The 24,718-nt window shown below is 37.1% G+C and overlaps 1 protein-coding gene across 1 annotated transcript in view; it reads left to right on the top strand.

Annotated features, from left to right (window-relative positions):
* Positions 1 to 24,718, top strand: part of Cad87A (cadherin 87A) — a 778,434-nt gene that overhangs the window by 364,176 nt on the left and 389,540 nt on the right. The window contains exons 19-20 of the mRNA XM_090378948.1: positions 731 to 803; positions 22,964 to 23,142. Coding sequence (XP_090235074.1) covers positions 731 to 803; positions 22,964 to 23,142 — 252 coding nt within the window. The remainder of the gene's footprint in view (positions 1 to 730; positions 804 to 22,963; positions 23,143 to 24,718) is intronic.

Below are 24,718 nucleotides of genomic sequence, written 5' to 3'. Positions count from 1 at the left end.
TGTTCTGTGGAACACAGTTTGAGAAATGCTGAGATAGTGGATGGTCTCATTAGCAACTACATATATGACATTTTAATAAGATTATCTGCTATTTGAAGAGAAACCATTAAGTCCTTAAACACCGTATCATAGTGTTGCCTTTTATTTTAAAACATAATAGATTAGCCTTTTGCTGATTTTATTTTATTAAAAGTAGTGCTTCTCTAGGAATTTCTTGGGTATGGGAAGTTTATTCTGTGTGAAATATAAGACTACAGTATTTAATTGTGGCACATAAGACAGGCTACTGGCTGAAAAATATATGTGGATCTGTTGGAACTTGAGCAGAGAAGGGCAATGAAATGTAGAAGGAAAGGCTAACCCAGTTTGCTAATGTACACCATAAGTAAATATTTTAGTACAGAAAACACCATAAGTGTTGCCGACCAGGCTAGCCGGGTGGGTAAAGTACCTGCCTGGCAACCCAAAGGTCGCGGGTTCGAATCCCGCCTTGGGCTTGGATCAAAGTACTGCAAAAACCTTTGGAGGTGCATTATGACCACAGAAGCCGATGCGCCAACAACTACAAAAAAAAAAAAAAAAAAAAACCATAAGTGTTTGTTGTATTAAAATATTCTAAGTTTTAATACTGTGCCAATAATAAGTTTCTTATTTTCATCATTAATGAAAGTCATTATGGTCTTGTCCTATTATGTTATGTCAGCTATTCAATAATTTGGTTCCTTTTCAGGATGCCAATAATAATAGCCCAGCCTTTCAGAAGTATTCGTATGTAGCATCACTTCCTGAGTCATCTCTTCCAGGTAAGCTTTTCTTCTTGATAAAATAGTATTATATTTAAAAAAAAAAAAACTTAGTATTAGTAGTGGCAAATGATACAAAAAATCAAGCTTATAAAGCATCAGCCAAAAAAAAAAAAAAAACACCTCCAACATCATCTGTCCATACCCTCCAATAATTTATCTATTTCTTCCTTGAATTTATTTAAACTATCCATTTCTACAACAACAGATGGAAGCTTGTTCCAACAATCACCCACCTGCTAGCTGATTGCAAACTTCCACTCAATTATCCTGCAACCACGCTTCCTCAATTTGAATTTATGCTCCCATATATGTTTACTTATGGCAAGAGGAAGAATGTCTGTAGCAAGCATTTGGAAACTAGGCACCTTGTAGGAATTTTCAAAACTGGAACCTTTCTTAGTAACACTTTTGTTCCCTTCACCAATTTCATTGCCCTTCTCTGCTCAAGTTCCAATAGATTCACATCCATTACTAAAATGACCTCCAGACCTGTGTGCAGTAATCAAGTTGCCACCTGACATTTCCTTGTACAATGGGATAATCACTTCCTTATTCCTGCTATAAAAATTCCTGTATATTATTTACAAAAAAAACCCCATGAGCTATCCTGGCAGCTTGCCATTATAGCTCATAGTTTTCTCAACCACCATGATAGCTCATGGTGGCTGAACCCTGGGGAACTCCACTAGTAATATTAGTCTAAGAAGAGCATCATCCATTAATCATCACTCTATCGTCTTCCACTCAACCACCACTTTATCTGGAGCAGCAAGTTGCCCTTAATGCCACACTTCTCCAATTTGTACAAACACAAAAGTATCAGAAGCTTTCTTTAAATCTGCATATATAATATTAAAATTATTTTTTGCATCCTGCTCCTTTGTTATACATCATAGTACCAATCAGATTGGACAGATAAGATTGCTCCCCTTAACAGATCCATTCTATGAATGCAGTATAACTGCATTCCTTTCTAGATGGTTCTGTATTACTTTTTTAACAAGTGACTATTATTTTTCCGGGGAGAGAAGTTAAGCTAACAGCTCTGTAATTAAGAATTATTAATATGTATAATTAACCACTCTTTTAACACATGGAGCTTTTAATATATATTTTATTAAGCAAAGCCTAAACTATTATATATAGAATAGTGTGACGTTTCTGGTACCTTGCCGATACCCATCATCAGACCGTGCTGTTTGGGAATAGAGATAAAAAAAGGTGAAGGTTACTAATTAGATTTACATTGAGCAATTCTAAATTACAATCATAATTTTTAACAAAGGATTAGTTATAAGATATATTAACAATTGGTCATTTCTAATTTTCAGTAATAATGGCAGTGAGTAGATAAATAATTCTAAGTTATAATAACAAATTGAGCACCTCTAAGATTAAAGTTATGACATAAAGGAGCAATTCTGTGTTACTATTACACAATTATATGAGCAGAACTTGGTTACACTGAGCAATTTTTAAGTTATTTTACTTTTAGCTTATTTTATAAGATGAATTAAGACAAACAAAACAAATCTTACCTGCTGACCACCCTCAGACCTGAAGAGAAATGGGAAAGAGGATCAGTCAGCAGTGTCTTATATAGGCCAGGGATTCTTATAATTAGCCAATAGGAATAGTGTTAGGTTATCCTAGATCCTGCGAGCTTGAAAGCTGACCTTTGACCTCCTGCTCTGGTTCCAGATTTGTAGGAGAACAGAACTGCCCCTTCTGTCCAATGGATGCAAGATGTTCACCCAGATGGAGTAAACTCATAGACACAATGAGGTGAACAGGATAATACATCAGATGCTAATGAGGAAATGCCAGTTGATCAAAGAAAGTGTACCATATTGCAAGTAACCTCAGGCCATACTAGAGACCCCAACCCACAAGCTGTAGTGAGACCATGCCATAATAACAGACAAGACAATCCTACACACCAGACTGGACATAACCCTTGTGGACAAGAAGGAAAAGGCTACCTATTTGATTTACATAGTTGTGTCCAACACTGCCAACCTCCAGGAAACTCAAGAGAAAATATCATGAAGTACTGACTTAAAACCCCAAGGGCTCACATCTGGTGAATATGGGCTTGGTACACCCAGGGTCCTGAGCTGGATATCATCATTCTTCTCTTTTTGGAATTTGGAACTGGAATTTGGGGAGTATAACGTCTACAGAAAGGATAGACAGGATAGGAAGGGAGGAGGGGATTATGCTATTAGTTAAGAAACACATAAAATCCAAGGAAGTGAAGCCAGTCAAAATCGCTGGACAGTGCAGTGTCGAGTCAGTTTGGTGTGACATAAGCATTGGGAGATCAAAATTGAGAGTAGGAGTGTGCTATAGGCCTAATGACTCTGATGAGTATAATAAGAAAATGTACAGGGGAAATAGAGTGGGCCAGTAAATCAGAGAGTCTTATAATGGGAGATTTTAATTTCCCAGATATTGACTGGAAATTGTGGGTTGGTCACTCAGTAGGTCACTAAATCCACAAAAGGCTTTTGTGGATTTACTGGATGATTGTTTTCTACATCAGCATATTCGGGAGGCAACTAGAGGGATTAATACTCTTGATTTGATTATCAATAGTGATTCTTCACGTATTAAGAATCTGCAGATAAAGGAACCGCTAGGTGGCAGTGATCACAGTGTGCTGAAGTGGGATTTACTCAAAGAGGTAACTACCATCAGGGGTAAGGGAAAGTGTTATTGCTTTCGTAAAGGCGACTACAATGGTCTGAGACACTATTTAAATTCTATACAGTGGGACCAACTGATGATGTTACCAACAGCAAATTCAAAATGGGAAGCATTCAGGGAACTTGTCTTGGAAGCTACTAGGCTTTACATACCAACTAAGAAATACTGTTCAAGGTTTAGGCCTAAATGGATGTAAGATGAACTAATGAGACACATGGCAGAGAAGAAAAATGCATGGGATACATATAAATTAACACATTAGCATTAGCATTAGCATTAGCATTAGCATTAGTAGAGGCATTTGATGCAAGAAAGCAAGCTTATGCAGCATCAGCCAAAAAAAAAAAAAAAAAAAAAAAAAGTAACATAAATAGATAAAAATAACCACTTCCACTTCACCCCTCTGTTCATTCGAAATACCTGTCCAGCTGAGCCTTAAACTTATTTAGGCTATCAACTTCCACGACAAGGGATGGAAGTCTGTTCCACCCACCAACCACCCGCTGGCTAAAGGCAAATTTCCGCACATCTATCCTACATCTGTCTTTCCTCAATTTGAATTTATGCCCTCTCAGGTGATTTTTCTGAGCTAGAGGAAGAATCCCATCAGCATTGAGCATGCTCAAACCATTCAAGGCTTTGTACACCTCTATCAGATCACCCCGCTGGTGCCTAGTTTCCAGACACTGTAATTTGCAAAACTTAAGCCTTTCTTCGTAAGAGAACCCCTTTGTCCCATTCACCAATCTAGTTGCCCTTCTCTGTACTCGTTCCAGCAGCTCTACATCCTTCCTGAAATGAGGCCTCCAGGCCTGTATACAGTACTCTAGGTGTGGCCTGACCATTGCCTTATACAAGGGAATAATCACCTCCTTATCCCTGCTAGAAAAATTCCTATATATCATTGACAATACACCATGAGCTACTCTTGCAGCTCGTCTGCACTGCTCAGAGAACTTCATATCTGCCTGCACCACCACCCCCAGGTCCCTTTCATTCTCTACCACTGTCAGTGTAGTACCACAGAGTTGATACGTTGCTCTGGGGTTGCTGTTTCCCATATGTAGTACTTTACATTTGTCAATGTTAAACTTCATTTGCCACCTCGAAGCCCATCTGCTCAACCTTTCCAAATCCTGTTGCAGCAGCATAGTGTCAGTAGTGTCCTTGACAACCCTGCCAACCTTCGTATCGTCTGCAAACTTGGACATTAAGCCTGATATACCATCATCAATATCATTTATAAATACAGAAAACAATAAAGGCCCCAATACTGAACCCTGAGGGACTCCACTAATAACATTAGTCCACGATGAGCAGTGTCCATTGATTACCACTCTCTGTCTTCTCCCCCTCAACCACCCCTTTATCCATAGCAGCAACTTGCCTCCAATGCCACACTGCTCCAATTTGTGCAGCAGTCTTCCATGTGCAACAGTATCAAAAGCCTTTCTAAGATCCAAGTATATAATATCAAAGTTATTCCCTGCATCCAGTTCTTTTGTGACTGCATCATAGTATCCAATCAAATTGGTCAGGCAAGACTTCCCCTTAACAAAACCATGCTGTGTCCTAGCTATAACTGAAGTCTTGTCTAGATGATCCTGCAGTGCTTCTTTCACCAGTGCCTCCATTAATTTTCCGGGAACAGAAGTTAAACTCACAGGTCTATAATTACTTGTGTCAGCCTTTGATCCCCCTTTGTGAATTGGGGTCACATTTGCACATCTCCAGTCAATGGGTACCTCCCCTGAGTCCAAGGAAGCTCTCATAATTATGGCTAAGGGTTTGCTTACCTCCTTTGCTGCCTCCTTTAATATAACTGGATAGATCCCATCCACCCCAGGTGCCTTTCTTGTGTTTATCTTCAACAATTTCTCCTCCACTTTGCTCTCAGTTATTACAAGATTCTCTAGCTTACTGCTAGAGTTGAATACACCTCTGGCATTCCCCTCGCTGAATAACTCCTCATGTGTGAATGTCGATGCAAAATATTCATTTAGTTTGTTAGCTACCCGAGCAGGGTCATCAACAGTTGACCCATCGATCTCAAGTGGACCAATCTGATTCATCCCCTTCCTTCTAGAGCTTACATAAGTAAAGAACTCTTTGCTGTTTTTCTTCGCATCCCTTGCCAAGGATCTCTCGTAATCTGCCTTCGCCTGCCTAACCTCCTTTGTAACTTGGTTACAGATCAACTTGTATCTATCATAGGCGTCCGTGTCACGTGTTAATTTGTATGTATCCCATGCATTTTTCTTCTCTGCCATATGCCTCATTAGTTCATCTGACAACCATTTAGGCCTAAACCTTGAACAATATTTCTTAGTTGGTATGTAAAGCCTAGTAGCTTCCACGATAAGTTCTTTGAATGCTTCCCATTTTGAATTTGCTGTTGGCAATATCATCAGTTGATCCCACTGTATAGAATTTAAATACTGTCTCAGTCCATTGTAGTCGCCTTTACGAAAGCAATACCCCTTCCCTTTACCCCTAATGGTAGTTACCTCTTTGAGTAACTCCCACTTCAGCACACTGTGATCACTGCCACCTAGTGGTTCATTTATCTGCAGATTCTTAATGCATGAAGAATCACTACTGATAATCAAATCAAGAGTATTACTCCCTCTAGTTGCCTCCCGAACATGCTGATGTAGAAAACAATCATCCAATAAATCCACAAAAGCCTTGCTACTGTGTGAGTGACCAGCCCCCAAATTCCAGTCAATATCTGGGAAATTAAAATCCCCCATTATAAGACTCTCTGATTTACTGGCCCACTCTATTTCTCCGAACAGTTTCTTATTATACTCATCAGAGTCATTAGGCCTATAGCACACTCCTACTCTCAATTTTGATCTCCCAATGCTTATGTCACACCAAACTGACTCGACACTGCACTGTCCAGCGATGTCGACTGGCTTCACTTCCTTGGATTTTATGTGTTTCTTAATTAATAGCATAACCCCTCCTCCCTTCCTATCCTGTCTATCCTTTCTGTACACATTGTACTCCCCAAATTCCAGTTCTGCATTTCTTATATCTGTGTGACACCACGTCTCTGAAATCCCCACAATATCTGCCTTTGATGTTTTGAGCAATACCTCAAATTCATCAAATTTATTTACTAAACTCCTAGCATTGGTGTACACTGGTACATTGGTGTACACACAAGTATACATGCACCTGTTCTTTTTCTTAGCTACCCTAACACAACCCATGTGTTTACTTGTACCCCAATGATTCCCAGCAGTCTCTGAAATATCCTGCATCTTATTTTCCAGGCTGCGGCTCATTCCAATAGAAGCAGTGCAAGAATCACTTTCACCTCTGCCAGTGGCTACTGTTAATCTATTAGTCCTTGTATCCCCCCAATCTAGCAGTTTTCCGACCCACCTAACATTGCCTCGATAGCATCAGCAAACATTCTTGCACCCTTTCTATTTAAGTGTATCCCATCCCTGTAGAAGCAGTCTCTCCTGTTAACAAGTACAGACCAGGCTGAAAAAAATTCTACCCCTTGAGCCCTGCACAATCTTTCCAGGGCCGAATTGATTGACAGGGCTCTCATCATATACTCCCTCCTATCGTGTCTGGGCAGAATTGCAGACACTTTCAATTTCAACCCTAATTCACGGCTTTTTTTCATCAGTGACCTGTACTTGTCAAGTAATTCCGCCGGTCTCCTACTCTTAATGTCATTAGTGCCAACGTGTACAACTATATCACCTTTTGTGCCCTTAAAAGATGATATCCGCTCTACAACGTCATCAACTTTTGCCCCTGGCAGACATACCCTGGTCCTATTCCACCTATCCTTTTTACAAAGCATGTTTCCCGTTTCCCTGACAATAGAGTCACCAACAACTACTAGTTCCTTTGGGACCAGCGCATTCTGCCTTGGGGGTTGCCGCTGTGTTCCGCGATGACCAAGTGCAAGCTCTGGCATTGGTGTGGGCAGCTGAGAGCTTGATGGGCCCCTCACTTGTAATCCTTCGAGGGCATCCACCCTATCCTTCAAGCTCTCATATAGGCCCATAACAACGCTGAGTTGTCGCCTTATCTCCTTACACTCCTTGCATCGCACACACACAAAGACATCCCCCATGGCAGTATCATGTCCCATACTTGACTGCTCCGCAAACATCAAGCAAATAGTGCATCTTACAAGGCTGTGATTCAGAGGACAACTGCCCCCCTCAGTTCTCCCCTGGGCCACAGCATTCCCATTAGCTTGAGCCCTTTGCTTTGCTGCTCTGGTTTGAGTCATGATTTAGATTTACTTTCAATAAAATTTCAATTTCTGTACAAAATTAAATCCTAAACTTGTATCCAAACACAGTTATAACGCTATATTTATGTTTCAGTAACGAGTGTTATCTACGGAATATTTACGTTTCAGTAACGAGTGTTATCTACGAAATATTTACGTTTCAGTAACGAGTGTTATCTGCGAAATCCCTTTATATAACTTTCGTATCAAGTTATGTATTAATTATTTGTTTTTACTAATTATTTATGTTACGTAACCTAAGTGGTTATATGTATAATTAATTATGTTAAATAAAATTAATTATATTACGTTTGTAATCTAAGTCGTTATATGTATTTATTTAAACGTACAATTTAACTGCTAACGAAGTTCAACTAACGCTATCCAGTACGGTATATCGTATCACAAAGGCGGGAAAATTACGAACGGTTAGCGGAGTTGAAACACGTGGAAACACATGACAGAGAAGCCTATGATAGATATAAGTTGATCTGTAACCAAGTTACAAAGGAGGTTAGGCAGGCGAAGGCAGATTACGAGAAATCTTTGGCAAGGGATGCAAAGAAAAACAGCAAAGAGTTCTTTACTTATGTAAACTCTAGAAGGAAGGGGATGAATCAGATTGGTCCACTTGATATCGATGGTTCAACTGTTGATGATCCTGCTCAGGTAGCTAACAAACTAAATGAATATTTTGCATCGACATTTACACATGAGGAGTTATTCAGCGAGGGGAATGCCAGAGGTGTATTCAACTCTATCAGTAAGCTAGAGAATCTTGAAATAACTGAGAGAAAAGTGGAGGAGAAATTGTTGAAGATAAACACAAGAAAGGCACCTGGGGTGGATGGGATCTATCCAGTTATATTAAAGGAGGCAGCAAAGGAAGTAAGCAAACCCTAAGCCATAATTATGAGAGCTTCCTTGGACTCAAGGAAGGTACCCATAGACTGGAGATGTGCAAATGTGACCCCAATTCACAAAATAGGATCAAAGCTGACACAAGTAATTATAGACTTGTGAGTTTAACTTATGTTCCAGAAAATTAATGGAAGCACTGGTTAAAGAAGCACTGCAGGATCATCTAGACAAGACTTCAGTTATAGCTCAGACACAGCATGGTTTTGTTAAAGGGATGTCTTGCCTGACCAATTTGATTGTATACTATGATGCCGTCACAAAAGAACTGGATGCACGGAAAAACTTTGATATTATATACTTGGATCTTAGAAAGACTTTTGATACTGTTGCACATGGAAGACTGCCACACAAATTGGAGCAGTGTGACATTGGAGGCAAATTGCTGCTATGGATAAAGGGGTGGTTGAGGGGGGGGAAGACAGAGAGTGGTAATCAATGGACACTGCTCACCGTGGGCTAATGTTATTAGTGGAGTCCCTCAGGGTTCAGTGTTGGGTCCATTATTGTTTTCTGTATTTATAAATAATATTGATGATGGTATATCAAGCTTAATGTCCAAGTTTACAGATGATACAAAGGTTGGGAGGATTGTTAAGGACACTACTGATGCTATGCTGCTGCAACAGGATCTGGAAAGGTTGAGCAGATGGGCTGAGAGGTGGCAAATGAAGTTTAACATTGACAAATGTAAAGTACTACATATGGGAAACAGCAACCCCAGAGCAAAGTATCAACTTTGTGGTACTACACCGACAGTGGTAGAGAATGAAAAGGACCTGAGGGTAATTGTGCAGGCAGATATGAAGATCTCTGAGCAGTGCAGACGGGCTGCAAGAGTAGCTCATGATGTCTTGTCAATGGTATACAGGAATTTTCCTAGCATTGATAAGGGGGTGATTATTCCCTTTTTTAAGGCAATGGTCAGGCCACATCTTGAGTACTCTATACACTTCTGGAGGCCTCATTTCAAGAAGGATGTAGAGCTGCTGGAATGAGTACAGAGAAGGGCAACAAGATTAGTGAATGGAACAAAGGGTTGATCTTATGAAGAAAGGCTTAAGTTTTGCAAATTACAGTGTCTGGAGACTAGGCACCAGCGAGGCGATCTGATAGAGGTGTATAAAGCCTTGAATGGTTTGAGCATGCTCAGTGGTGATGGGATTCCTCCTCTTGCTCAGAATAATCACCTGAGAGGGCTTGTTGTTTTTTGTTGTTTGTTTGTTATTTGGAGCATTAGCAACTAAGGCCATATTGCTCCGGGATATGCGGTGGTCATTCCCTGACCTTTCCACATTCTCCGTATTTGGTGGTGATGGGCTTGAACCCTGGTCTAATCAAGAAGCATGTGCTACGCACTGCTGCTCCTTCCCACCTGGCTATGAAGGCACCTCCTGAGAGGGTATAAATTCAAATTGAGGAAAGACAGATGTAGGATAGATGTGCGGAAATTTGCCTTTAGCCAGCGGGTAGTTGGTTGGTGGAACAGACTTCCGTCCCTTGTTGTGGAAGTTGATAGCCTAAATAAATTTAAGGCTCAGCTGGACAGGTATTTCGAACGAATGGACGGGTGAAGTGGAAGTTTTTTTTGGCTGATGCTGCATAAGCTTGCTTTCTTGCATCATATGCCTCTACTAATCAAGGCTTTATACACCTCAATCAGATCACCTCGCTGGTGCCTGGTTTACAGACACTGTAATTTGCAAAATTTAAGCCTTTCTTAGTTTTTCACTTAGCGGCTTTGAACAGACATGTTTAAAGCTGCTACAAGAATGGAACAAAGAGTTTCTCTTATGAAAAAAGGCTTAATTTCTGAAAAATTACAGTTTCTGGAGACTAGGCACCTGCAAGGTGATCTGACTGAGGTGTATAAAGCTTTGAATGGTTTGAGCATGCTCAATCCCGAAAGGATTCTATCACTTACTCAGAATAATTGCCTGAGAGTGCATAAATTCAAATTGAGGAAAGACAGTTGTAGGATAGATGTGCAGAAGTTTGCCTTTAGCCAGCGGGTGGTTGATTGCTGGAACAAACTTCCATCTGTTTTAGAAGTTGATAGCTTAAATAGGATCAAGGTATAACTAGACAAGCAGTTGGATCGAGTGGATGGGTGAAATGAGAAGGTTTTTTTTTTTTTTTTTTTATAAATGTTCTGTTATAAGAATCAATTTTGACTGCCTTTGTGAGATTTTTCTAAATCACTTAACTGGAGGTTGGGCTTTTCTGTTAGTGTAATCTATTATAAACTGGTAATAAACTCGATCTTATAGCATTTGCAATAATACCGATAGCTGGAATTCTGTGGCTTTTTACAATATTATGGTGAAATGCGTTTCCCCTTCCATGAAATCTTCAGTTCTATAAAAAATGGAAATAAATTTTCAGAATCTTCTCTTCATTCCTATATTTCAAGCTCCATAAACTTATTACTCCTTATCTCACTTGCATGTAACGTGTTAGTTGCAATTTCTGTATGCTGTATTCTTTGTTATTGATTGCTTATCTTTTTTATTTTTTTATATTTTACAACTCAAAAAAAAAAAAAAAATCTCAATGAACAGAAATATCAATTAATTAGTATGTAAATATTATAGTATTAATTAAGGTATGTACATAAGCATAAATTTAGTTTAAATTTCTTACATGTAGAAAATATTCTTCTGATTATAACGTATCATTTAATTTTGTTAATTAATAAGGTATTATACTGTAAATTTGTGCTTTATATCTTTACTTTTATAGCCTGTGGATAATATTCCTCCTATTACTGCTTATTAGAATCACTGTTTAATAGAATTGAAATTCAGTTTGCAAATGTAATCATAATGACCAGCACTTACATATTTTATAGTGAACAGTATTTAATTATGGAGAGTCCATTGTAATATGATTTGATCGTAATGTTGGGGCCCACTGTATCTTCATCCTGAGGATCATCCTCATTATTTCATGGAAAAAAATTCAATTTTGAATAAGAAAGTTCCTTAGTATGGTTGACATTTGAATCGTTTTGACCCTGACATTTTTGCAAATCTGCATCCTTTTGTAAAGTGCCTGGATGTGCCCCAAATAAAACAGGTTAATTTTTTTTCCATTTTTTTAAAGCTATTCATAGAGTATGGTTTTCTGAGTAGTTTGAACACCTGAATATGGGTTTTACAGGTAATGAATCTTTTTTTGTATGCAAAATTTTTCTGTTGATCTTTGCATTGCTCATAAATTTCTTTAGAAAAATGTGCCCTCAGTTGTTTAGTCTTTCTCTGTAATCATAAATGTTATAAAGTAAATTCTGACATATCTGGATCATTGCAATCAAAAGGAGAATAAACTCTTTCACTAAATTTTTCTTAGCTGTTGTTTTAGGATTATTAACTATATTTTCCATGCTTTTGGCTAATTTTTGAGATGGTTTAAAAATCTTATCTTATTTTGGAAGATGGCCTTTCTGATTTCTTATGCCCTTGACAAAGTGATGTTAAATTAAACTGTCATTGAAAGGGTCTTCCAACCGATCCTACTCAAATTGGAACTAGTTGGATGATTAAAGAAGTGCTGCATGCTCTCATCTGATCTTTCTGTGTAACAGAGATTTTTCTAAATGAGTCGTTATTATTATTGTTATTATTTGGTTTTTAGGAGCATTAGCAACTTAAGGCCATATTGCTCCGGGATATGCGGTGGTCATTCCCTGACCTTTCCGCATCCTCCGTATTTGGTGGTGACGGGCTCGAACCCCGGTCTAAATCAAGAAGCGTGTGCTACGCACTGCTGCTCCTTCCCACCTGGCTACGGAGGCGCCAAATGAGTCGTAACTGTCAACTTTCTAGAATGCTTTTTTGTTTAGAAGACAATCATTTAAGATGTGAGTTGATACTTTTTTAACATACAAGAATTATTAAAAAAAAATTACATGCCATTTCCTTGGAAATGTGCTTAACTAGATAATGTGACCTTCTGTCCACAGACCTGTGTGTTGTTTTTGCCCTCATCACTTAAAAAAATGTATGTAGTGTAACCATCATCAATGTCTCCAGTAAAGGTGCCTAAAAAAACATGGATTTTAAAATAGAGATGATGCATTTGTATTTGGAGCATTATAATCAGCTGCATTTGGTATATCAGAATTCATTTTGTTTATACACATATTTGTTTCAAAAATTCCAGTTGTTCAGTGGCATATAACGTCATTTGATATGGTTTTTTTTTCTGATCTCAGAAATATGAAAGGTACTATGTGTCAGCCTCTTGTTTGGCACTGCAAAAATTGTCACATTGCAAAATATTTTTACAAGCATTTTTATTAATAATTTCCTTTTCTCCAAATATTCTTGTGTTTCCTTTAACTTTAAAATCGAGAAGAGTATTTCTAAAAAATGTTGGAAAATACTTTTGCCAAATCTGGTTTACCATGAAACAAACAGGTCAAGCAACTTGAATGTCATTTAGAAAGATCTATTTTCATTAACTGTGCAATGCTCTTTTCTTAATACACAAAGACAACTTCTAAGAAAATAAAAAGGGTATATTTTGGTATGTAATATTTACAAGATTTAGCATACAAACAAATAGATTCAAAGCATATAAATGTATACATTCTGAAAGGAACCTCATCTTTTATCACGTTTCGTGGCCACCTTTAATGCTAAAGCTGAAAATATAATTGCATTTAAATAAAATATTCTTGATCTTTTGCATCACAGCTTGGATAAATAGAGTAACTAAAGAAAAGCATTGTCTTTCTCAATTAAACTCTTTTAGATTGAAAACATAATGACATCCATTCCTACCTGTAAATTTTTCCATAAATGCCTGGAGCTTAGTTTCCCAGTTAAGAAGACAATTTTTCAGAGAATTAATTATCTCTGGCCCAATTCAATTGTTGTGTGATGAAGAAAAAGAACGGAAAATTATTTTGAATGTAATACAATTTCATTCACAAATAAATGATGAATAATTGACAAGCTTGGATGATATCCATGTCTAAACTGAATGATTTATTTGTTCCTGTATACATTAACTTTAGTTGCAAATATTCAAATATGATGAAATAATTTCATGTAATTTTTCCTTTTCATTACCAATAAAGTTACAACATTAATTTTTTATTCAAAAAAAAAAAAAAAAAAGTCCTCTCTTTCTCTCTCTAAAAAAACTCTAGCACCCCCACTAACTATATATTCCCACCTAAAAGTTTGGAATCATGTTTAATTTTTCTTAATTTTTAAAGTTTTCATTAACATAGGACCAACTGGTTTACCAATCAATTTTTATTAAAATATTTTCTATTATGTATAAAAGTCAAAAAACCTGAAATAATATTTAAGAAATATTTAAGAATTTTCTAGGATATTCAAGAATTTTCTAGGATATTCAAGAATGTTCTAGAAAAGTGTAGAAGACTTCTGAATGTAGAACTTTGTAGAAGATTCCTGAATGTGATAGAATATTGTAGAAATTTCTGGAATATTCTTGAAGTGAGAGTTTGTTTCAATATTATACAAAATTGCAGATGATTCTAGAGAGTTTTGCAATAAAATAATTTGAGAAGTAAAGAACTGTAACTTATAAAATTGAACACATGTCATTCAGAAAGAGTGTTTAGTGTGTGTGTCATGATAAACATGGCAAGAAATATGGAAATTACCATACGACAATTCAAGGTGATTGGCAGTTTAAAGGACAAACTATGATCGGGACTACTGCATGTAACAATGGAAGCACAAGATAACACTGATTTCTAAATGCAATCTACAACTTATTGCACTTGAAATCTGTCTTGAGTTCAGTAGGGACAGAGAAGCTCCCTGGTCTACATTCAATGTAAAATTTAATCTTAAACAAGCAGGATTTCATGGTCATGTAGCAGTCTGAAAATTCTTGTTAAAACCTAAAAATTGAAAGAAATGGTTGGCTTGAATTAGAGCCATCAACTTTGGACATTTGAAGAGCAATAAAATGTGGTGTAGATGGGTGAATTCAAATTGTAATTTTCAGATCCAAATGTAGTTTATGTGAGACAATGAACTGAAGAGAAAAAATGGTGCAACATTGTTTAGTGCCTGCAGTCAAGCAAGTTGGTGATCTTGGGTTTCTTCTGTTTTTCTGGAGTGGGTTACACTGTCAGAATTGAAGGAATTTTAGGAAAAGAAAGGTTATAAAAACATTCTCGAACATAATGCAATATCCTCTGGACTTCGGTTTTGTGGAAGAAATTTTATATCACGAGAAACGGTGGTACTAATCTATTCAGAGACTTTCTAGTAACTAAATAACAGGACAGGTATTAAAAATTATGGTGTGGCCACCCCGATTGCTTGAATTAAACCCAATAGAGCTTTTGTGGGATAATCTAGACTCACATCTGCAAAATTCCCCATTTTCACAAAATTTATGGGAACCTTGCAGATTGCTTGGAAGAATGTTTGTCAAAGTCATTATAAAATTAGTTATTATAAATGTAATCACCAGAATGCTGCATATCTGTGAAAGGCAGTGATAAAAATTTTCATGAAAAATCAATATAGTTGATAATCATTTCAGTATTTTTTACTGTAAATTTTTCAGTTCTTAAGAAAAAATCTTAAAATACTTTGTAATGTGTTGTTTTTTTTATACTAAACATTGTTGTAGCTAATTAAAAAAAAAAAAAAAAAAAAAAAAAAAATGAAAACTGTGCCATACACTGTGATTCCAAACTTTTAGGTAGGAGTATAGATTACAGTATTACAAATGTGAAAGCAAATGTTTCAGCATAACAATGTTTAAACATTAACAAGTAAAGTTTAATAATAAAGCAAGCATTTTTAACATTTGATAAACAGTGAAATTGTTAAAGATATGACTGAAACAGCATATTTCTAATACTAAATAATGCTAACAAATACTTATTATTATTATTTTATTTTGTTTATAAAATGACAAAAATAATAAAGGTTGCAGTTCTCAAGATGGAAATCATATGGAAACAGTTCAATTTTTGATAAAGCTATTCATTCTACAAGTGGTCATAAGTCTGGAAAAATGAAACAAATATACTTCTGCAAACAGGATCTTCAGCAATGGAAGTCATATTTTCATATGAATTGGCACAAACAAGTCCTAATACGATTACATATTGGACATTCTCATCTCACACAATTATACTTGTTCGTGAAAAAACAGTCCTCCAGAATGTTTCTACAAAGAAACATGTCCTTATGGGATGCCCACTGCATCATGACAAACAGCCTTCCACCTCAATTTGAGATCTTTTTGGCCATATCACAAGTAGGTGACAACTCTAACTTTGACAATCTATTCTTATAAATCTACTAGGATAATTTAACAATGCACAATTGTGGCTAATTTAAAATGAATTTATTTTATAACATTTTTTTTTTTTTTTCAAGCCAGTTAGATAATTTATCTGGAGCAGCATGCTTTTGTTACTGTTATGTTTCCAACTTTTTTATCACTAAGTTTCAATATCAAATCTTTTTTTTTTTTTCTGCTTTCTTCAGTATCATTAACAAATACTGAAACAAATAACCCATTGCTGAATGCCATGGAACTCCATTCAAGACACTAATCTAATGAGAACAATGACTATTAAAACCCACTGTTTGTCTCCAGTCATTAAGTCATTATGGCAAACCATAAGATGAAAGTTTGTTTAGAAGACCTTTATGCCACCAAACACAATCGAAAGCCTTTGAGATATCAAGAGCAACTACTTGTGTTTCACCGAACCTTTCCATTGAATTAGTCCATAAATGGGTAACTCTTCTTCTTCTTCTTTGTCTTCGCCTTTTCCCACGTTATATGGGGTCGGCATTCAATGTTCCCAATTCACACTTTACATCCTCTTCTTCTCCGCTAGTTGGATTAACTTCTTAACTGGAAAACATCTATTGGTTTTGGCATAGTTTTTACAACTGGATGCCCTTCCTGACATCAACCCTCACCATTTATCTGGGCTTTTATCCCAAGCCCGGATAAATGGGATACAAGCCCCGATAGCATACAGCTGGTGCTGGTGGCACCAGCTGTATGCTAGCTAAATTAGTGCGCTATTAAAAGTAATTAATTAAAAAGGTTTTCGGTAGTGTTGCTCAAAGAAGAAGTTATATTTTAGATAAAATAAGTGTGGGTGAGTGATAGGTTAAGATTTGGGACCTAAAGGTGGTTTCATTTTTCGGACTGTGAACTTTTTTAAAATGGCTATTATTATTATGTTCGGACATAGGAAAACATTGGTCTTTGCGGTTGTCACAGACATTCTCTCAGATATGCCAGACAAGCTGTACTTGCTATATGGGAGTCTAAAACGCTGATGGAACTGATATTCGGGTGACACTCAAGTCAAGTGGACCCAATTTCGGCGAAGTTCGGATGGTCTGTGACAGCCAAATCCTCTGCTTGCACCTTCACAATGGTGGGACTGTTAGTAATCCTGAGTATAACCTCCATGCATGGTGAGTGACCACCCAGGTGTGAACCAACGTAAGCAGGGGTCGAGGTGTGGCGCTCACACCACATGGAGGAACGCCGCCCCTCTATTTAACCAGGTAGTACTAGGTGGTAGATGACTCTCATCAACCGATGCTATACCACCACTTTGCTTATTGGAGGCTTGAAGTGGTGAAACCCATGTTTAGTCTCTAGAGCTAAGTTCCGGTTAACCCTTCCCCATCTCTTCCATCATGCAGTATGATTGATGACTTGAGGTGATGATGAACAATACGGCAAGATCCAATCTTCCTTACATTTCGAGGGTACAGCTCTAAAACGGTATTCACAGGCTGGCTGCTAGTTAGTACACCAGACCGGACCAGACCGAACCTATTGGTAACTCTCTAGGAGTCTTCGGGATCAGCTAGTGTATAATCTTGCTACCTCTACCCTGCCAGATAGTGACTGGAGGGAGTCCGAGTAGTGTGTATGCGGGGAGCATTGTCGAGGCCATTTTATGTCAAGGATCTGGGTATATTCTTACCATGTGTATGCCATATCCAAAAATTTCATTACTTCATATAGCATGTCCCACCCACTTTTTCTTACTATTGAATATACCATGAATTGTCAAACTAATAGAGCAAACTTATCTGCGAAAAGATCTAAACCTCCAAAGCACTTCCTAATTTATTTCACAAATATACGTGGTCTCAATTCTAATCCCAATGATGTCCATTTCCACTTGCAGTCGGCCAAACCCCATGTACTTTTTCTGAAAGAATCTCAGTTATCGGTTGATTCAACTACTGCTCATCTCAGATGCCCAAATTATTCGCTGTATGATTCCTTTCACCTCAAAGGTGGTATTTGTGCATATGTCCATTCTGATATTCCCTGTCAGAGACTTGGCAATTTGGAATCTCCTCTCTTTGATCTTCTCTGGCTTAAAATCTCTCTACCTCACTGTGTCAAATTCATCTGTTATCTCTACCATTCTCCCAACTCCACTAATCACTTGGAGCTCTTTGACTTCCTCTCTTTGCAACTTGACTTTCTCCAGTCCAACTTTCCTAACAGTGAGGTAATTTTCCTTGGTGATTTTAATGTTCACAACACCAGCTGGCTTCCGTTTTCTAGTCACACCGACCCAGCTGGTCAAGATGCTGAGGCTTTTGCAATTACTAATGACCTTGCACAGATTGTTCATTTACCTACAAGAATACCAGACAATCCCAATCATACAGCCAATACGCTTGATCTTTTTCTCACAAAAAACCCTTCTAAGTACACAGTCGAAGTGACAGGTCCTTTTGGCACTTCAGATTACAACTTGGTGATTGTCTCTTCTCCAATGGAACCTTTATCACATGGCTATTCCGAACCTCGAGTTGTTTGTCATTACAAGAATGCAAAATGGGATGACCTGTGAGACTTCTTTTCTTCTTTTCCTTGGTCGGATTACTGTTTCAAAACTTCTGATGTCAACGTTTGCTCAGATGTGTTAGTGAAATTATTCTTGCAGGAATGGAATCCTTTATCCTACACTCCACTTTAAAATCTCGTCCTTTATCTAAACCTTGGTTTTCCAATAAATGTGCTAAGGCTGTTCAAGAGAAGAATGTTGCATATCATAATTGGCTTGTTTATAATTTTCCAGTTTCATTTTCTGCCTACACCAAAGCTCGCAACAATTGTAAAGCAGTTATTAATCAGTCCAAACTAGAGTTTGAACAGGCTAAGAATAGAAAACTTGCTTCTTGCCCTAATGGTAGCCGAGCATTCTGGTCTCTTGCCAAAGCTATTGGCCGCAACTTTTGCCCATCTCTGCTCCCACCTGTGTCAAAACCAGATGGTTCTATTGTCACTTCAGCAAAGGATAAAGCTGACCTGCTAGCATCCCATTTTTCTTCCAATTCATGTATTAATGATCTTGGTAAAACACCTCCCACCATTCCCAACATGCTGCATTCAATGCTTCCCATGGTCTTCTGTCAAAAGGATGTCAGAAGGATTTTGACGAATCTTGATGTTAAGAAAGCTCCAGGTCCTGATGGTATGTCTCCTCTTGTTCTCAAAACCTTTGCTGCTGAACTTACTCCAGTTCTTTGCCGCCTTTTTCCTCTTTCTTATTCCGAAGTTGTTTTTCCTTCTACTTAGAAATTTGCTCATATAGCCAGTACCTAAAAAGGGTGACAAATCCCTCCCATCCAGTTATCGTCCCATTGCAATTACTTCTACTCTTTCTAAAGTAATGGAGAAATCAATTAATCGCCAACTCTTAAACTACCTAGAAACCTTCCGTCTGATTAACAATCGCCAGTATGGATTCCATCAGTGTCGATCCACTGGTGATATTCTGGCTTATTTTACCCATTTATGGACAAATTCAATGGAAAAGTTTGGTGAAACACAAGCAGTTGCTCTTGACATCTCAAAGGCTTTCGATAGTGTTTGGCATAAACGTCTTCTAAAGAAGCTTCCATCCTATGGTTTGCCAACTGTTTTTTGTAATTGATTATTCAGTTTTCTCTCTGACCGCTCACTGAGGGTGATGGTAGATGGCTCTCTGTCTTCTAATTTCTCCACTAATACTGGTTCTCCCCCCCCTTTCCCTCTTGTATATTAATGACCTTCTTCCATTGACCGGAAATCCTATCCATAGTTTTGCTGATGATAGCACATTGCATTCCAAGTTCCAGTTTGAGAAACCTCGCCCTGCTCAATCCACTTCAACTTCTCGAATATCCACTACCAATTTCTTTAAATGGTGATCTCTAGGTAATTCTCCAGTGCGGCAAAGACAACTTCGTGGACTTCAATCCTTCTAAAATTCAGTTCTGTCTTATATCTCCCAAAAAGGATTCTTCTGCTCCTAATCTTATCTTTGGTGACACTCCGATTTCTAGGCAAGATGATATATCTCTTTTGGGGATTACCTTGACTTCTAATCTCTCTTGGCACAAGCACATTACAAATATTGCTTCCCCTGCATCTAAAAAATTTGGTTTTCTCTTTCGCTCTCGGCGTCACTTTTCTTCCAAACAGCTGTTCACCCAGTACAAATCGCAAGTGCGCCCTTCCATGGAATATTTTTCCCACATTTGGGGCAGTGCCCCCAAAACCTCCCTAAGGCTTCTAGATTCTATTCAGAAGAGGGCAGTTAGGTTAATTAATGACTCATCTCTAACAGAGTCTCTTGCTCACTGAGGGTGATGGTAGATGGCTCTCTGTCTTCTAACTTCTCCACTAATGCCGGTGTCCCCCAAGGTTCAGTTCTTTCCTCCACCCCACTCTTTTCCTCTTGTATATTAATGACCTTCTTCCATTGACTGGAAATCCAATCCATAGTTTTGCCAATGATAGCACATTCCATTTCACTTTCCATTTTGAGAAACCTTATCCTGCTTAATCAGCTTCAACTTCTCAAAAATCTGCTACCAATTCCTTAAATACCAATCTTCAGGTAATTCTCCAGTGGGGCAAAGACAACTTAGTTGATTTCAACCCTTCTAAATCTCAGTCTTGTCTTATATCTCGCAAAAAGGATTGTTCTGCTCCTATGCTTATCTTTAGTGACACTCCGATTTCTAGGCAGAATGATATATCTCTTTTGGGGATTACCCTGACTTCTGATCTCTCTTGGCAGAAGCACATTACTAATACTTCTTCTTCTGCATCTAAAAAACTTGGTTTTCTCTTTCGCTCTCAGCGTTACTTTTCTTCCAAACAGCTGCTCAACTCTGTATAAATTGCAAATCCGCCCTGCCATGGAATATTGTTCCCACATCTGGGGTGGTGCCCCTAAAACTTCTCTCAGGCTTCTTGATTCCATTCAGAAGAGGGCAGTTAGGTTAATTAATGACTCATCTCTAACAGAGTCTCTTCACTCGCTGTCTCACAGACGTACTGTTTCTGCTGCATGCCTCTTCTACAGATATTTACATGTGCACTGTTCTTCTGAATTGGCTTCTATAATTCTCGCCCTCTCTCTCTCTTACAAAACAGTCCGAACATGTACCACCACCAGTCAACATCCATTTACTGTCCAACTTCAAACTCGCAGAACCAACTTTTCATCTTCCTTGTTTATAGTTCAAGTCCAATGTCAACAAATATCTGCTTTCGTCTTCTTAACCTCCAACCCAAGCACGGTACTAAGTACTATAGTTTCTAACACCTCTCGTGTTTGGGGTTTACATAAAAAAAAAAGGAAATTTAAAGGTCATTAAATTTTTAAGGAACTATAATCAGTCACTGGGAATTCTTAGTAGAATAGTTGTGCTACCTGATAGCTTTGATGTAGAAGTTTTCAGGATACCAAATTGTATTTAAAAATACTCACATGTTGCTGAGTTATACATTATTGGTATTTTCATGGTCACAGTAATTCTACCGAGTCAGCCATTTGGATGTTTCCAGGAGATAAAAGAACTACAGCAGTGCTACCTGCTTGTTCAGTGGTGACTAGAAATTCGGCATAAATTGCGTAAAATTATTAAATTGTGACATCACGAGGAATCTTCATCACTGAATAAGAGCTACTCCATTTATATGGCTGTGGCAGGTTTAGTAGATCGGCAGCTTAATTTCCAAGCCCGGATAAACGTGTGGGGGTTGATGTCAGGAAGGGCATCTAGTCGTGAAAACTATGCCAAAACCAATAGATGTGTTCCGGTTAAGAAGTTAATCCAACTAGAGGAGAAGAAGAGGATGTAAAGTGTGAATTGGGAACATTGAATGCCGACCCCATATAACATGGGAAAAGGCAAAGACAAAGAAGAAGAAGAAGATGTTTCCGACTTTTTTTATCACTAAGTTTTGATATCAATTTTTTTTTAAGTTTTTTCTGCTTTCTTCAGTATCATTAACAAATACTGAAACAAATAACCCATTGCTGAATGCCATGGAACTCCATTCAAGACACTAATCTAATGAGAACAATGACTATTAAAACCACTGTTTGTCTCCAGTCATTAAGTCATTTGTTTCCAGCATTACTAAGTCTAAGTATACTAGGTATAAGATTATTTTTTGCATCTATTTCTTTCACGATAACATCATAATTTTTTATCAGATTAGTCAGCTGTGACATCCCTTTAATAAACCCATGCTGCATATTTAGCTGTTCTTTTAAGTGGCATGAACTAAGGATAATTGGAAATATTGATGGAACAAAATGAAACTTTTCCTTGTGTAGATTAAAATCTATTTTATTTCTCAAAGAGAACAGTTGTATACATTGATACTTTTAAACAAACACTTCACAAAATATTTCTGTGTCACTTCATCAGAATTGAAAGATATCTGAATAGGAATTCTCCTACAGTATATATCATGAAATTAATTACATTATAAAAATGTTTTAAAAGTATAACATTTCAACAAACTTATTGCCCAAATTGTGGAAATTTGTATCACTATGAACTCCTACAACATTGATGTCAATGTTTGTAATACTTTTGTCAAAAATCAAGAAAAGTTTGTTTTTTTAATTAGTTTTTAAATAATCAATTTTTTAATTTTATTTTTTTCTCCACTTAATCATTTTACAGAAAACCAATTTACTCTATATTCTATGAGAATATTAAATTCATTAATTATAAAAAAATAAAATGTATTTCAGTGTTCATCCTGTTTTTTTTATTTTGGGTATATCAGAAAGTATGCTTTTTTTACATTTGTTTTTAAGAAGCAGTTTTTAATTTTATTTTTATCTCTGCTTAATCATTTTAAAGAAAACCAATTTACTTTGTTTGATGAAAATATTAATTCATTAATTAAAAAAATATATTTCAACATTTATCTTTTTATTTTAATTTTTTAGGTACAATAGTTGAGCAGGTCTCAGCTAGTGATGCAGATACAGGTCTTAATTCTGTCATTTCATATCGTATCCAGAGAGGTGGTTTTGATAATTTTTTCATAAATAGTACAACTGGAATCATTACTGTAGCATCAGATATAAAATTAGATTATGACCAAAAAAAGGAATATGCAATTGAAGTAAAATTCTTTTTATATTTTTAAATATTGTCAATTTTTAACTTATGAGTAGATAATCCCTCTGACTTTATTAATGACTTTGGTCATTAATAAATAATACTTTTTTCCCTTTATGCTCTACAGAGTATAAAGAGAAAAGGTATTCATTAATTCATTTCAAATTTTTACCTCTTTTTAAACTGTTTTTTTCATTCAAATGTTTTTTTAGTGTGAATTAAGTACTTTAGGAAAACTTTATTTTTTAAATAAATCAGAGGTGAATCAAGAAACAATGCATTTATTATATTAATGTAAAATTCAGGTTTACAGGTTTATATTTAAAAAATTGCAAACATTGTCCATTAAAATTGATGCTCATCTTGCAACAACCCATAATACTGTTCATTACCGCCTGTAGTTAAGTAGTAACACCATTCTCACTTTCTCTCAGTTTTCTTTAGGAATTACTGAAGAGTCAGGCATACAAAACATATCCCAATACTAGATATGGACAGAAATTCAAGAATATTAGCATTAACATATTAGCATTAGTTGAGGCATATGATGCAAGAAAGCAAGCTTATACAGCATCATCAGCCAAAAAAAAAAAAAAAAAAAAAACCTTCCCATTTACTCCATCCAGTCACTCCAAATGTTTATCTAGTTCAGCCTTAATTTTATTTAAGCCATCAACTTCCACTCCACAACAGATGGAAGTCTGTTCCAGCAATCAACTACCCACTGGCTAAAGGCAAACTTCTGCAAATCTATTCTACAACTGTCTTTCCTCAATTTGAAACTATACTCCCTTAGGTTCTTAATCTGAGCAAGCAGAAGTATGCCATCAGCATTGAGTCTGCTCAAACCATTCAAGGCCTTATACACCTCAATCAGATCACTTCACAGGTGCCTAGTCTCCAGATGTTGCAACTTGCAGAACTTAAGCCTTTCTCTGTAAGCGCACCCCTTTGTTCCTCTCACCAATGTTATTGCCCTTCACTGTACTCGTTCTAATAACTCTATATCCTTCCTAAAATGAGGCCTCCAGACCTGTACACAGTACTCAAGGTGTGGCCTGACCATTACCTTATACAGAGGGATAATCTCCTTGTCTCTGCCAGCAAAATTCCTATATATCATTGACAAAACACCATGACCTGCACTGCTCAAAGAACTTCATATCGGACTGCACAATTACCCCCTGGTCTTTCTCATTCTCCACCTCCCTGAGTGTAGTATCACACAGTTGGTACGTTTCTCTTGGGTTACTGCTACCCATATGCAGTACTTTTCATTTGTCAATGCTAAACTTCAGTTGCCACTTCTCAGCCCATCTGCCTAACGTTTTTAGATCCTGTTTCAGTAGCATACTGTCTTTACTGTCATTAACAACCCTGCCGACCTTTGTATTATCTGCAAACTTGGACATTAAGCCTGATATACTGTCATCAATATCATTGATAAATACACAAAACCACAATGGGCACAGCACCGAACCCTGGGGAAGTCCACTAATAGTATTAGTCCACGTAGAGCAGTGTCCATTTATTACCACTCTCTGCCATTTTTCACTCAACCATCCCTTTATCCATTGTAG

This window comes from Mastigoproctus giganteus, chromosome 8 (genome assembly GCF_048544385.1).
Source record: "Mastigoproctus giganteus isolate SK-2022 chromosome 8, ASM4854438v1, whole genome shotgun sequence".
In the NCBI taxonomy this organism is placed as follows: domain Eukaryota; kingdom Metazoa; phylum Arthropoda; class Arachnida; order Uropygi; family Thelyphonidae; genus Mastigoproctus; species Mastigoproctus giganteus.
Note: the sequence above shows the minus strand (reverse complement) of the source record. Positions and strands in the feature narration are given on the sequence as shown.